This window comes from Astatotilapia calliptera, chromosome 7 (assembly GCF_900246225.1).
Source record: "Astatotilapia calliptera chromosome 7, fAstCal1.2, whole genome shotgun sequence".
Taxonomy (NCBI): Eukaryota; Metazoa; Chordata; class Actinopteri; order Cichliformes; family Cichlidae; genus Astatotilapia; species Astatotilapia calliptera.
Window position 1 is genome coordinate 33,874,827 of NC_039308.1, and position 15,199 is coordinate 33,890,025.

Below are 15,199 nucleotides of genomic sequence, written 5' to 3' on the forward strand. Positions count from 1 at the left end.
ACCCAGCTGTATAGAAACTCCGTCATGCTAGCTAGCACGCAGTACGGGAAAAGTCAGAATAACGAAAATAAACTCCACCTAAACTTGGTTCATATCTGACCCAGAGAGACTGCAGGTCATAACTTCTTACCTGAAGTTCAGTTAACACTTGGACCGGCGGCCGCCTCGGGTCTCTTTTCCTTCTGCGTCCCTTTTCCTTCATCCACCTGCTGGCCTCCCCCACTTGCTAATGTTACTGAATCTGTGGAAGCTCCGCGATAGCCACCACACGAAGTAACGAGTAACGACCCTATCTAAATCCCAGTAACGACTAACGCGTTCCTGATTTTGGCATAATAACTAGTTACCATGCTCGTTACCACAATAATAACGTAGTTACTGTAACGCGTTACTTAATAACGCGTTAGTCCCAACACTGGTCTTACACTCCTGCCACAGACAGTTTAAAAGATGGACACAGCCTAAAGTCTGCTATCATTTTAATGGCCAATAGAGGGCGATACCTACAACAAACTCTCTGGTTGTATAGAAGTCTGTTGAAGAAAAGCCTTCAGCTCCTTTGTTTTTTGATTAAAGTAAACATTAAGTTTGTGAAATTGTACACAAATGTCTGTATTATAATTCCTGTGTTGTGCATTCAGTAGATCATTAAATGCATTTTGTAAACTATGATCATTTAACAAGTCAGAAAAGAAGGATTATCCAGGTTATGCGCGCTGGCTGGCTTGTCTGTGGGTAAAACATGCAAACAAAGTAGAGCTGTAGCAGCGGATCCTTGGTATTCAAGCAACAAAGCTGCCAGTTACATCCAGGTTACACAGTGTGGACCATAGCATGCAGACAACTTTACCCCTTTAACCTGTCTTTGGTTAGGGGCTCAGTTTTTTCCTCTCCTTTCATGGATGCAGTTTTCTGACCAAAGACATCGGTGTGAAGAAACTCTTCCCAAGAGACATTTAAATTCAAACACAGAAGAAACTTTGTAACTTTGTATCCATTTCTAATGGATTTGGAACTTTTTACCTTCACTGAGAACATCCTCTCTGTAATCACTGGAAGTGCTCTTTCTAAAGTAGAACTAGCCTTTAGATCAGGGACCCTGTTATTTTTTTCTTTTTACAGTACACAGAGATCAAAGTTCAGCTCCAGCGCCTCACTCCTGAAGCACGGAGAAAAAGAGAATTTGAAGCGGCAACAGCTTTTGTAATTTAGAGCGTGGCAGACGGACAGATTTTCAAACAAACGTAATTAACGCTGGTGCTTCAGGACAGCAAAGTAATGAAACATAATATAACAGCAAAGTAGGTGAAGAAATGAGGAACGAGCTGCTGATTTAGGATTACATGGAACAGGCTTTTTGACCCGAAGGGAGACTTTATGAAAGCCGGTTTTACACCAAATTGGCAGTTAGAGTCACAAAGCCCACACACACACACACACACACACACACACACACACACACACACTCTAAACTGAAAAAAAAAACAGTAATGAAAAAAAAGGTTCTGCTTTTCTTTTTACTAAAGGTTGAAATAAACTTGCAGTCATGCAATTAAATACTTGTAATAGATTTTTATTTGTTTGTGCGCTGCTGTTTAAAAATGGATAAAATGTTCAAATTAGCTTGTTTTCATTAGAAATAAATAATTGCTTTTTTATAAAACTTTAAATGAGCATATGTTTTCATTATACAGAACATTTCACAGTTTGCAAAGGTCAAGGCAAGAAATGCTACGTAGAAATAGCATCACATTTTTCCCGTAAAGAAAAATATTTTAAAGCTTTTAGTGATTTCTTAAGTGTCCTTCTAATTTTGTGGCAACCAGAAGATGAACAAAGCCAGGGAGTGTAAAAACAGTGTAGCACTTAAGAACATGTGATTTATTTATGATAAAACAAGCCCAGGGGCATTTAAAAATGCTCTAGAATCATCCATCACAGCAATCAGTCACAACAGTTGTGTCTCACTGGGAAAGGCCTCAAGGTCCAACTCCTCCTCCACCTCCGACAGCACCTCCACAAACAATTCCACGGCCAATCTCAGGTCTCCTCGGTATCCATTCATCTTGTTGCCAACAACCACATCACATTTAAAGTGACTTAGATTACCTTTCTTGGCCACGCAAATACTCTGCTTGAACTTCAGCAAGTCGACTTGACCACGTCTAGGCCCCATGTGATTGGCTGATTAGACATTTGCATTATGAAGCATGTGAACAAGTGTTCCTAATAAAGCAAACCAGTTATGTGTAAATGAATCATGAATTCAATTTAATAAGCATGATTTTTTGTTATATGTTTAAAATACACTGGCTTTATTTATTTGGTCTTTCTATGGCTTTACTTGTGATAGGCCTTTGAATTCAGCAGTGTTAAAAACTCAGAAAGTTTTGTTTGGATCATACCACTTCATAATGGAGGGGGTGATGGTTTACTTTAAACATGTTGCTTGTTTCATTTGATTGTTGAGGGATATGGCAATTTAAATGTTGATAGCTTTAAGTAACTATTGAAATAACTGTTGGTTTTGTGTCTTAGTTATAAGACATGTTATAGTGTGTTTGAGCTCCCCCTGTCAGTCAGTGAGCTTGGGTTGGATTTCCTCTGAGTAGTTTTCATGTGTTACTTTGATTGGGTTTAAGGTTTTTTTTTTTTTTACCTCTTACAAGAAGGCCCAGAACTACGATTTGACATTTTTGTTTAAATAAAACCGTTTTCCTTCAAAAACCACACCGTGTTTCTCATCCCAACCAGCTCACAGTACTGTACAGCTCACCTGATCCAGGCACTATCACCCAGCATCAGTGTCTACCTCGCTAATCTCTCACGGCTGAGTGGGAGTGAGTCTCTGCAGTATATCTGCTCCTTATGTTGTGCAGAAATGCTTGAAACCAGAGTGATGGAGGCTGTTACAGCAGCAGAAAAGGCCACTGTCTAAATGACGGGGTGTCCACATACTTTTGTTCGCGGGTTGTAAGTTTTCAGTTTGCAAGTGTTTAGCAGTGTCGAAGCAACAGCGTCTCCCCCCAGAGTCTATGTTTCTGGCTTGCAGCGGGAGGCTTTGTGTCCTGCAAAAAACTGATACCCAGAGTCAGTGAAGCGCACGAATCCAATTTGCTGTGTGGGAGCATTAGAGTATTAGACTCCTCTGTTAATTTCTTTCTGGAATGACTTCCAGTCTGTTGTGTGCGCACCCTGGGACAGAGAGAGGGGAAGGGGGAGACAGATTAAAAGAGGAAACAGGGGAGAATCAGAGAAAACGGGGGAGGAACCAGACAGAAGGCTGAGCAGAAGTATTCAAATTGCTCAAGTATCAGTTCTAATATTAAGACAGAATGGAGGCAAAAATGGAGGCAAAAGTGTTATAATATAATGGCATATCTTTGTAAATTGAGGAGGGTCCAATAAAGTTGAGTGTTTTTTAGCGAGTGCAATAAGACTGAAATGTTTCAGACGGCTAAAAATAAGTGGATGAGATGACTCAGACAGGGATGATAACAAAATTAGCAGCAGTTATAGCTGGACTGGAGCAAAATAGTGCCCTGAATATTAGTTTTGTCCTGTTTGTGTGGTCACACATACAAAAGCAGTCTGTAGATGGATTCTAGTGTGCCTATATCTGCTGCTAATGACAGATTCATGTTTGATAAAACACTCAAACTTTAGAGGCGGAGGAGGTGTTCTTACCACACTTCCCTTGATAGCATGTTCAGGTTCTTTTATTTGGTTTAATCCTGAAATAAAGGGGGAAACCCTCCTATCTTTGGAACTTAACCCCTCAAGAAGCTACATTAGTGCTCTAAAACTTGGCTTTCTCCTCCTCTCACTGGGTCAGTGCTGCACCAGAAAAGGCGTGTGTTTGCTTGTGTTATTCCCACAGTAATGAAGTCACATGTGCTGCCCATCGTGTTTGTGTTCATGTGTAAGTGAACGTCTGTTTTCCAGCAGCTGAGAGCCAATTAAAAGGAAAGCTGCCGGACTTCTGACTTCCCCGTCTGACACTGTTTCTCCAGTCAGGCAAATAGTTGCTGTAAGTCAGCAGAGACTTGTGATCTCAACTGTCCGCCTCCAGTTTAAAGGACTGGACTTAAACATGTTGCTGCCTGTAGCCTGTTTCCCTACTGCTGATCTGCTATGAGGACGTGTGGATGTATTTCCACTGCAGTGACCACACACACAGACTCTCTGGTGACTGAAAAACACACTTGCTCAAAACTTTGCTTTAGCTTCACGACTGGGTGGTCTGATTTTTGGGAGGCAGATCCAAGCAGCAGCTGTCATCGCCATCTAAATGTGCATTATGGAGAAAAGGAGGACTAGAAACAGAAGTTGTGATATGCACTTCATGATTGTCTTTTTAGGCTCCTCTGAGTATTTTAACCATCCGACTGACGCAACAGTGGAATTACAGCTTTGGTAAATCTAGCGGACCTTTATCAAATCCACTGAGATTTTAAAAAAGCTATAACAAAAAGATAATTCTACAAAACTGTTAGGGAAGATGGACCTCCCAAGTGCAAACAAAGCACAGCAAAGCCAAGCAATGTGGACGAGAGATGGAATGGTTGACTGCTACCAATTAACCTTATCACCAGACTCCAGCCAACAGGTGCCTGTGGGAAGGGGACTTTCCAGAGGAGAAGGGGTCCCATCTGCAGCTTGGAGACCCGACAGACCGACTTTACTTCATTGCACGACACACCCCACTTAACCTAATCTTGACCCGTCGGCACCACCCGCCCAGTGCTGTGGCTGTGCTTGATATACTCAGCCCAGAGGTCGTCCCACTGGCTGCTTTTCAAGCTATCAAATTCTAATAGGAGCAAATTTACGATACTGTGAAAAAGTGTCAAATCATCGTTCATTTCTTTATATTTTGCCTGGAAACTGAGAAATATGTGCAAAGATTTAATGAAAGGTGCAAATATACATGGAAATATATGTTTATTCTTTAACACAGCCTGAGTTCTCTTAGGAAAGCTGTCATTTCTTTAAGTAGCCTTCATTAATTGTTCTCCAAGGTTCTTGAAGGAGATTTAAAGTTCTTCTTAGGATGTTGTCGGCCTTTTGGTTCACTCTCTGTCAAGATGACCCCGCACTGCTTCAATACTGTTGATGTCTGGGCACCATGACGGATTTGGTTCCACTGTTTGTTTCTTCTAACCTTTTCTGTTCTTTTACTGCATTGTTATTGTGTTTGGGGTCATTGTCGTGCTGAAAAATCAAGCTGTTGTTGATCGGATGCTTTCCAGATGGTATTGCATGGTGGATAAAAATCAGCACTTTTCTGTATTCAAAATTTTATTGATTTTGAAAAGCTCTTTCAGGTCATGCATCAGGTCTTTGCTGGATTTCTTTCTCCCTAATTCTTGGTCATGACTTTGGTATTGTTAGGGACACACAGCACACACTGTTATCTTTGGTATTTCTTGTAGATTTAACTATAGAAATGGGAACAAGTTTTGTTTTTTGTGACATAGCAAAACGTTGCTATGTTTTCTATTTGGTTTTCCCTTGAGTTTAGGTGCCTTTTTATGGTTGAATGATTAATAGGTCAGTGGTGGTCAGTTATAAGGACTGAAAATGGATGAAAAAGCAGCCAGTGGTCAGAGAAAAACTTTGAAAGACCTGGAGAACTGTTGATTAAGACACCTTTTTAAAAAATAGCTTTAAGAAAGATAAAAAGTCTGGTTCATTGGAAGCAACAATGAGGGATGGGCCAAGCCTTTTGCACAGTAGTGTGGAGTGCTAAATTGTCAGCTAATATAAGCAAGCCTGCTTAGCAAGAGTGTAACTATAAACTGTACTTATGCACTGCACAGTGCTAGGTAGTAGGCTAATGATGTATTAGACTGTCAATCAGCAAAACTGGAGCACAAGTGTCTGGCCTCTCTGAACCACACAACAAGCCATAATATCCTTTAGATAATTCCACTACAGATACAGATCCAGCTAAAAGTGATTTCAAAGTAAAGAATCCTCTTAGAATAACAATAATAATCACAATGGAGAGTGAAATATAAAATAATTATGAATGATAGTTAGTTAATTATCATGATTAATAATAAAATGTTCTAGAAATAACAGATAAGAAATAGAATTTAAGTGCATCATTTGCCCATGATTATTTGTGTTATTTTATCATTTTAACAGATTTATTGCAACAAATAAAGAAACGTTCAGCTTCTTTATTTTATCATCTGAATCTAATTGACATGTTTTTACGGTCATTTTTGGCCTTGATGGACTTAATCAAGACCAGGCTCCACGATACGCTGCACTGTTATGCAGGAACCCCTTTTAACCACTAGGTGGAGCTATTTATCTTCGTTCACTATGCCGACTGGAGGAGAGCGGTGATAGCTGTAGTGCCACTGCGATGCTACAGGCTGACAGAAGAAGACAGGTCCATTATATCTTTAGCTGGAAAGCCAACCTAAACTATTTACCAGTTAGTGTAAAGTGCATTAGTTTATGTCCGTTTTACGCCATGTTTTATGGTCCTACTCCACCTGTCAGCTGTGGTCATCTTTCAGAATAACGTGTTACATTTGAAGAAATACAAACAAGCCTATTAAAAAGAACTGTTCATTTATGATCGCTTTTTATATTTGTGGTGCCTCACAAAAACACTGTGCTCGTCCGTTTCACCGCTATGGTTTCATTCCCCTCCTAAATAAAGATTAGGAGAGAGTCCAGTTAAATGTATTAGATTTTTTGTTTTTTAACCTTTTCTTTCGAGTCTTTCATCTCCTAACACACGGGTTCCCTCTGCTATGCCTTTAGGCAAGTGCAGGCGTGCACTTGTAACAATAATTTTGAGTAAAACTGCAACTAAAATTTCTAAAATCAAATTGTATTTCTTAAAATAATGAATCACTAAGGTATACCAATGGATTAATTTTGACCAGATTCCATTAAATGAAAGATGTCACATGTAAGTCAGCTTTTTTTCTTTCCTACAGCCATACATACTTAATGCAATAAGCAGTTTCAAGAAAAATGCTTTTAAAATGAATACAAGTAATCTTCTTCTGACACATAAACGCAGTTGATTAACATCATTATACATGACATACTGAATAAATGTATAATTATGGGTTCATTTAAATTCTCACACTATTTACTGAAGATTTTGTATGTTCCATGCTGGCCTGCATTTTGAATTTTGCAGGGCAGCATGTTTTTCTGTCCTTTATGATACAATCATTTGCAACAACTGCAGAAAGAGAGTCAAAGGTCAGGTCGGCTTAGAGGAATAAAACAAATACCTACAGATGACCTATACCTCAAATAACTATTACAGTTTTAATACAAGTTATGTTTATTTTAGGCCACATGCCTGTAAAAATCTCATTCTTTTTGTTTAAAATAGTTCTGGTGCATGAAAGAAAAAAGATTTATTCATATGGTAAAAGTTAGCGCCCAAATATGTAGCATTAGGTTTCTTTTAAATTTGTATTAAAATCTGAGGTTTGATTAATGCTGCTAAATGCACTGACTGCTTTTTAATGTATTTGTTTCATCCTGTGATTAACTGGTTAGTTTCAGTGGACATCTGAGGCAAAAGGAGTCCAGCAAAAAGTCCTAAAAAGTATACAAAAGAACGGATTTTGACAGCTGCAAAAGGAGAGGAAATAAAATATTAATAGCACTTATCAATCTGCCACACAGATCATCCTCAAGTACTAAAACAACAAAGTCTCTCACTTCTATACCTGTCTGGGTAATTGAGACGCTGAGCTTTTAATAACTACATCCCATCGGCCAATCAGAAACCAGAGATTTGTTGTTGCTGAGTAGTGCAGTCGGCAGAGCTCGAGCCGCTATTGGCCTAGGTTGGATTTCTTTTAGTGATTCCTGAACAGATGATGTGCCTACAACCATATGGCAGACCTCGGGGTCCTCCTTTGTGCTGTGACTGATGTGACTCCCATCAACTTTAAAGGGCCTCACTTTAAAAGCACGCCCCCCCCCCCCTCACCCTGCTAAACCCCACCTTCCTCTTCCTCTGCTGCTGCTTATCTGCAGGATCAATGGGGAGTCAACTCTACGTCGATCTGGCAAAGTGTGCCCTTCGTTTTGTATACAGCCTCCCTCCTCCTCTTCTCCACCCCTCCAGCCGTGCAGCCTGTCCACTCACAGCGCCAGACTTTGTTTTTTGGTGAAAAGGACCGGCTCAAATGTCCCATGCAGCCAGCAGCAGCTGCTCCTGGACCTCGCCATTCTTCAGCACAAAAGAGGAGAGAGGGCCCAGGTCTCGCTGCACCTTTGTTTGGGGCCCCTCCTGTCGTTTTCTGCTCTTTGTGTCCATTGATGGGGGCGTAGACGTGTTGGCTGTAGCTTTTTTTTTCTTTCTTTTTTGCCAGAGTTTTGTTTTGGTGTGGGTGTGCAGTGGGTGGAGGTGCGGCACAGGCACATTTAGCCATCTGATCTTCCTCCTCTGCAGCATACAAGGATACGGGCCACTGCTGTGTCACTCAAATCTGGCCTCTAATCTACATTATTACATAAATTATGGTGGCTTTGGACTCATTTCAGTGTTGAAATTCTGCCATGTTGTCTGTAAGGCTAAATGCATACACAGCAATTTGCCGTGTTGAACCAGCAGCAGCTGAGCCAGGCCCTCGAGGGCCTCAACGCTCAATGGAGAAACAGACCCGTGTTTTGGCAACAGCTGGCAGCGCTTCAGCTCTCTGAGTCCACTTTATCTTAACAAGCTGCAACGCTGGACAAAACAGATAATCTCTTTGTCTTCATATTTACTTATAAACACTCTTGTTACCCGAAAGATGAAATTGTCATGCAAACAAATGTATTTTCACTGATTTCTAATTAACTTGTAAAATTGCTGAAGTTTTCTCTGTTACAAATACAAACGAGCTTTGGTTTGCTTCTTTAGATGGTGGCGTGTTTACACCGGATCTTTGTGCAGGATTGAGGCCACCGATGAGCAGCGCACCCTTCAGGGGGCCTGCTAATGTAATTAGTGATTAGACTCATTACGAGCCGGAGCAGGTCTGGGCGATTGAGATCACAACCAGAAATTAGCATCAGCAGCTGATGACCGGGGGAACAGGGTGGGCGTTTCTGTCCCGTATGTACACATGCACACAAGCAGCGCAACAGCAGCAGGCGTATGGAAAGGATGAATCAGGAAATTTGCATAGTTTAAAAAAAAAGATTAGCATTGTTGTCAGACAGCTACTGATTTCTGCAATTTTGTTTTTTCTAAAGTAAAAACAGTTTAATTGACTTTGGCTTTGGCTAGGGCTCTTAGATTATTCAATATTTTAGGATTTTAGATGCATAAAAGCCTTTATTGTCCAAAAAACCCTAATAACCGAGCAAAGCAAGAAATATAAATGGATTGCTCAATCAAAACTCCAATAAAACAGGAGAACACAGAAACACACACTGAGCCTGCAGCCTGTCATTACCATCTGCTGCAGCTCTCCAGCACTGAAAAGACTTTAGGAGGAGAAGAAAGCTTTTATGTTGAAAGGATACTTGAGAAGCAGCATGCGCCTGCAGCAGCACAGCTCTTAATGGTTGGGTTGAGGCTGAGGGCAGCTGGGTTTGTTTAGGGTTCAGAGAAGCAGACAGAAAATGTACCCTTAAATGTGTTTGCAGGTGTGTTTTAAACCTTTCCAGTTCCAGCCTTAATGTTGCTCTCTGACTCCAGCGATGCTAAGCTATCCCCTGCACATGGCAGACACTGGTTCTCATTTAGTGTATCATAAAAAAATAAAATAAAATAAAAGCACATTTTTCTAAAATGCCCAAAACTGTTTAACTACTTTTAGAGACCGCTCCGTCCTGCTGTGCTCAGACTTCAGATGTGTTTCTGCTGACTGCTCGGCCGGGGGATGTTGTTGTTAGTCAGGATTTGGCTTTGAATGGATGAATGGCAGCAGACTTGTGCCAGGCACAGGGCCACCTCCTCCTCCTCCTCTCTCCCTTTCTCTCTCTGTCATTAAATTGGACAGCAGATGGAGTGAGTGTTGGGTTGGTTGCTGTGGAAATTTAAAGGGCTGATTACGTTTCAGCTGGCCTGGCCCTTTTTTCTTCCTCTTTTTTTTGTGTCACAAAGGGCTGCTGGGTGTGCGTACGTGCACACACCAGAGTGCAACACAGACTGATGAAGCTACTTAGGGTGTAACTGATTTAGATCAACCACTTTTCTTCTTCTTTGGTTTAATTTTTCAATCTTTTAAAACATCACATTAGAAAGCAGATCAGCAGAAAGAGTAAAGACTTAAGTAGCAATCATGGGTGTCTGTGTGTGTGTTTGTGTATGTCATTTGGGGCATGGGGGGCCTGCAGCAGCTGTTGACGCCACAATAGTTCACACTGCAGGCAACATGCAGGTCAGAGCGCCTTTAAAATCTGAATTCAAGCACACAAAAGCTTCTTAAAGGTTCTGAATTGTAAATTTGAGAATGAGAAGAAAAAAGTAGCATGTGCCAGGAGCAGAAGATCACCTCCATTAACCTCCATGCAACCTCTGTGTAGCTGAGTTTTATTGGGCGGGGGGTGTTTTTAAAGAAGGGTACAGGGTACAAAGTACAGTTAGCATGCTGACAAGAGTGAAATAATTTAAAATGTTTGGAGTTGGCAATACTAAATGAGCTAGCCTCAGAAAATGTCATCGGTTCAGTCACTGCAAAGTTTTATAAACACCCTTTTTCTTTCAAACATAAACTTACCTCTGCATAAACTGGCCATCAATTAAATGAGGAGACTAAACTTTAAACAGTTTGGAAAGAATCAGATCAGAAAAGCTTGATGGATTAGGCTGGGAGTGCTGCCTGAATGAGCATTTCCTAGCACGAAATGCTCCAGACAGTTAACCATGTACTTCCATATCTGCTCAATCTAACTTTACACAGAGTTTTTAACCAATAAATTAGCAGTGTATGTGTGAAAATGACGTGAAAAACACATTTTCATCATCTTGCTCAAGGTTCAAGGTTCAAGGTTCTTTATTTGTCACATGCATAGTTATACAAGTATAACACACAGTGAAATGTAGCCTGACACGCTCCTCGACATGTGCAAAAAAATTGGGGGGGGGGGGGGGTAGCACGCTCCTCGACATGTGCAAAAAAATTGGGGGGGTGGGGGGGTAGCACGCTCCTCGACATGTGCAAAAAAATTGGGGGGGGGGGTAGCACGCTCCTCAACATGTGCAAAAAAATTGGGGGGGTGGGGGGGGGGGTGTAGAGGAAAAACATATATATATATATATATATATACACATATAAATATACACATATAGTATATACACTGGGTGAATGTGCAGTAGTAGCAGCAAGCAGGTGAATTCTGTACATTAATATGAATAGACATCTGACTATTTTACAGGATAGACAATATAAACATATTTAAAATTAAAGGAATTGAAATGTATATTGTGCCTTGGTTTAGTGTCTGGAAGAGTCCTGTCTCAGTCAATTATAGATGATGTGAGAGGGCGGGTGTATGTGTTTAGGGCACGGATGGCTTGGGGATAGAAGCTCCTCTTGAGTCTCTCTGTCCTTGCCCGGAAGATGCGGAACCTTCTACCAGATTGCAGAAGTTGGAACAGTTTGTTGCCAGGATGGGACGGGTCCTTGCTTAAAGACAACAGAGAAGCAGAGTGATAGGTTTGTAGCATAAACCTATTCGCTGGAACGTTGAAGACAATATAATTACACCGCAAAGCAAGACACAAATAGGCAAGCTTCTTCATGTTACTCGTGCACGGGAGAGAACTGGACAAACGCCGTTCCTTGCTTGACCCCAGTTGCTCTCGTCCGTTCTCCCGTACCACTGTCCTTTTATTGAGGTTACATGAATATGCATAGGTTCATTAACATATGACGTCTACATACAAACAAAGAGTACCTTGCCTGTGTGTGTGTGTGTGTGTGTGTGTGTGTGTGTGTGTGTGTGTGTGTGTGTGTGTGTGTGTGTGTGTGTGGGTGTGTGAGTAAATGTTTCTAAGCATAAATGACAATCAACAACACAAACTCTAACACAGAGTCATCTGAGGCCTCCAGTCTGAACCGAGTTTTACAAATTTGCATATTACCCCGACTTTATTCTCTTTACACTCGCTCCGGGTTGATTTAAGAGTATGTTTTAAAACTGCATCCAGCACACTTATGTACATGAAAATGATTCAGACTATTTATCTCAACTTCTTGTTAGACACATTAGACACAGTGCTGCTCAGTGTCTTCATTCAAAAGCTCAAAATCTGTTTGTTGTCCTTTGTAGAAGACTGAAGCCTTTAAGGCAAACAGAGCCTTTTGGTCTGTGGCGCCAAGGCTCTGGAACAATTTACCACTCCACCTCTGTCTGTGAAGTCTTTTAAAAAATAGTTCACTTCTGTTGAAAAGGGGGATATATAACTAAGTTAAAGGTGGCAAATATGTTTATGTTGTCAAAGTCATCAGTTTTTGAGATAGATGCAGATGTTATTTGCCCGTCTATAGACTGCACTCATTATTTGGTCACATTTAACTCGAGTTTAGGTTCATCATCAACAGGACTTTGTAATAATTTAACAGGAAGCAAAACAAACTTGAATATCACAAACTGAAAGTTTTCCTTCATAGGTCAAAGTCGGCCTCTCTGGCTATAGTATTAAAACACAAGCTGCTAATAGCTAATCCACTAGGTTTTTAATGTACCAACTTGAAAAAGCGTGATAAACAATATATACAAAAAATACTTTTTAAATCAATTTTTGAGATTAGAGGGTCACCTGATAGCAGCGGTCGTAGGAATTTCACACTAAAAGAAAAAACATATTTTGGCATTTGAAGTACAGGAGAAGCTGCAGGCTCACAGAGACAAACTTAATTTGATCTGTAATCATTACTGTAGAAGGAATGAAAACAGCAGATTTAAATCTCTGGCCATGCCAGGTAACGTTAAAATCACCTCACCTCCTCTAGAGAAGTAAATGGATTGGTCTTAGCTGTTTTTCATCTGACTATGAAACTTTTTAGAGGTTTACCATTATGCATCTATTTTTCCCACTTTATTGTTTTTTATCCATCTCGTAACCCCTCCTAATCCTTTACTGCTATAAAGAAATGAGTCCGATAACAATAATCTGAGCTGTGCAATTACATTGTTATATACTTGGTTTTCTTAACTTTATTCCCATTTCACTCAGGAGCTGCAGACCTTGCTGAGTGATTCCAGTAAAAGTAAAACTCCCTAAAAGGAGCTCAAAATGTTGCCACGGGAAAAAAATCCAAGTGTTACTGTGTTTCTACTTCAGACAACTGAGACAAAAAATTAAAGAATAGTGAATAAGCAAAGTAGAATTTTCAAATGTTTTATTTGTAACTTTTCATGTGAAAAAATATGCAAGAATTCACAAATAGTTTCGTTTTTCATGAAGTTAAATTGAAAGAGTTTTTGTTTCACACTTCAAGATTTAAAGTCAGATCTTTTTTTTTATTTAAACCTTTTTTTTAAATTCAGTATTAAATATCCAAAGTGAAAACCTTAGATGATTTTTTTCTGAATCTTTTTTTTTTTGTCATTGTTAAATTTCTAAAGTGAAACCTTTAGAGAATTAAGACAATTCTGGAAAGTGGGAAACATTTCCGCTGACTGCAACTGATGTCATGTTGCTCAGCGAAGAGGACATCCTTAAAAAGTCCCTTTCTAAGAAGGCCTCTCTCTCAGCACCGCTTCTTCTCCTGCTGCGCGTGCTTCAACGTGCGACATTTGCTCTGTGGAACCACAGGACGCAGAAATCGCTTCTCCTTCCTCTCCAAACCTCATCCGCACAAAGAATGAGGGTCGATGCGTCGCTCTTGTGGCATGCCCGACCTCATTCACATAAAGAATGAGAGTCATCTTGGCATGGACGGGACAAGAGGCGACGGTTCACGGGGGCCCCTCGGGCCGGCGCCGTGCTGCCTGGACGGGAATCCTCCTCAGGAGTATCCAGGGATGAGCAGAAACAGGGTCATCCTGTCCATCAGGATGAGTATTTCCAGATAAGAAGCTTTGCAGCATCTGAGCGAGTGAGGAGCAGGTCCCAGATCAGCGCTCGGGGAGGCTGATCTCAGGAACCCAGTCGTTCAGATGCCTGCTCTCCTCACAGAACAGGTGCAGCTTCTCCAGAGCGGGGTCCTCCCAAGACCCGTCAGCCGGGTTCTGATCAAACAGGAAGAGGAAAGCAGATTTAGTCGCACGTTTCTTTTCAGAAAGCACAAAAAAATAAAAATAAAAAATCAGCCTTGAAATTCTTCACAGTGCTGCTACTGAGCTCTACATACCGTGATGAGGACGCAGTGCGCATCTTCAAACTGTTCCGCCTTGTCCCCAACAATCTCCACCAGACGCTGCATGTCGCTCACTCTGACGATGCTGATGTCGTTGTCGAAGCAGAAGGACTGGATGAGGGTGAAGTGGATCTGGAGGGCGATGTCACACTCAAACTCCTCATCCATGGCCAGGACGCAGAAAGACACACTGTCCGGGTCTCTGTAGGCAAACAAAAATCATCCTGTTAAGCGCTGCTGTTCAGTGTTTATTAACCCTAATCTTAAGAGAAGATGCTAAGGTCACATGAAGTTTACTTACTCAGTCATAATTTTTGCGCTCTCATAGACTCCAACAGTGAGTCGCTCCTCGCTCTGAGCACACAGCAGAGCTTCCTTCAGAGATTTTCCAGGAGACTGCATGGTTAGTTTGTATCTCACAGTTCAGCTGAAGCAGTATCAGAAAGTCCAGAAAAGGCTGTTTGTGCTGCTTCCAGGAGATTGCCAACATTTATACTGCAGACCCAGCACGTGCTGACTCTTTCATTGGCTGATTGCAGCACAATGGTAACAAGAGGCCAGCAGCCCCCATCCCACCCTCAGGCACGCGTGCCCATAGAAAAGTCTTAGAAAGTTGGGGGCAGCTTCATTTGAAAGGATCAAATGTAGAAAGCCTGACCTTTAAGTGCTTATTTCAGCTTACAAGAATAATGAAACCACACAGCAAGACCAGACTACTATTGTGAAAGTCCTCAAAGTTTTGCAAGATTAAGAAGCGACTGATAACGCCACTGAAATGCTTAAACGATGAAGCCAAAGGATATTTAAATCTAAAGTATTTCTCAATGCAACTGCACGCTTTCCAAATCATAATATTGTGCTTTAGGGGGGCTTGTTTTAATGCACCCAGTCATTTGCATTCA

General features: G+C 41.1%; 1 protein-coding gene across 1 annotated transcript; it reads right to left on the reverse strand.

Moving 5' to 3' along the window:
- Positions 1 to 13,501: 13,501 nt before the first annotated feature.
- LOC113027366 (growth arrest and DNA damage-inducible protein GADD45 gamma-like) lies at positions 13,502 to 14,744 on the reverse strand. Its single transcript, XM_026176982.1, has 3 exons — positions 14,599 to 14,744; positions 14,292 to 14,499; positions 13,502 to 14,169 (listed from the first exon to the last, which is right to left on the reverse strand). Exons 1-3 carry the CDS (start codon positions 14,697 to 14,699, stop codon positions 14,056 to 14,058), a joined length of 423 nt encoding a protein of 140 aa, XP_026032767.1. The 5' UTR covers positions 14,700 to 14,744; the 3' UTR covers positions 13,502 to 14,055.
- Positions 14,745 to 15,199: the final 455 nt, after the last annotated feature.

Bases quoted from the DNA above. Each gene is read 5' to 3' on its own strand.
- LOC113027366 (XM_026176982.1), bottom strand. From the start codon at position 14,699: ATGCAGTCTCCTGGAAAATCTCTGAAGGAAGCTCTGCTGTGTGCTCAG. The intron at 14,500-14,598 runs GTAAGTAAACTT...GTTTGCCTACAG, and splicing joins AGCGCAAAAATTATGACTGA to AGACCCGGACAGTGTGTCTT. The intron at 14,170-14,291 runs GTATGTAGAGCT...CTGTTTGATCAG, and splicing joins CGCACTGCGTCCTCATCACG to AACCCGGCTGACGGGTCTTG.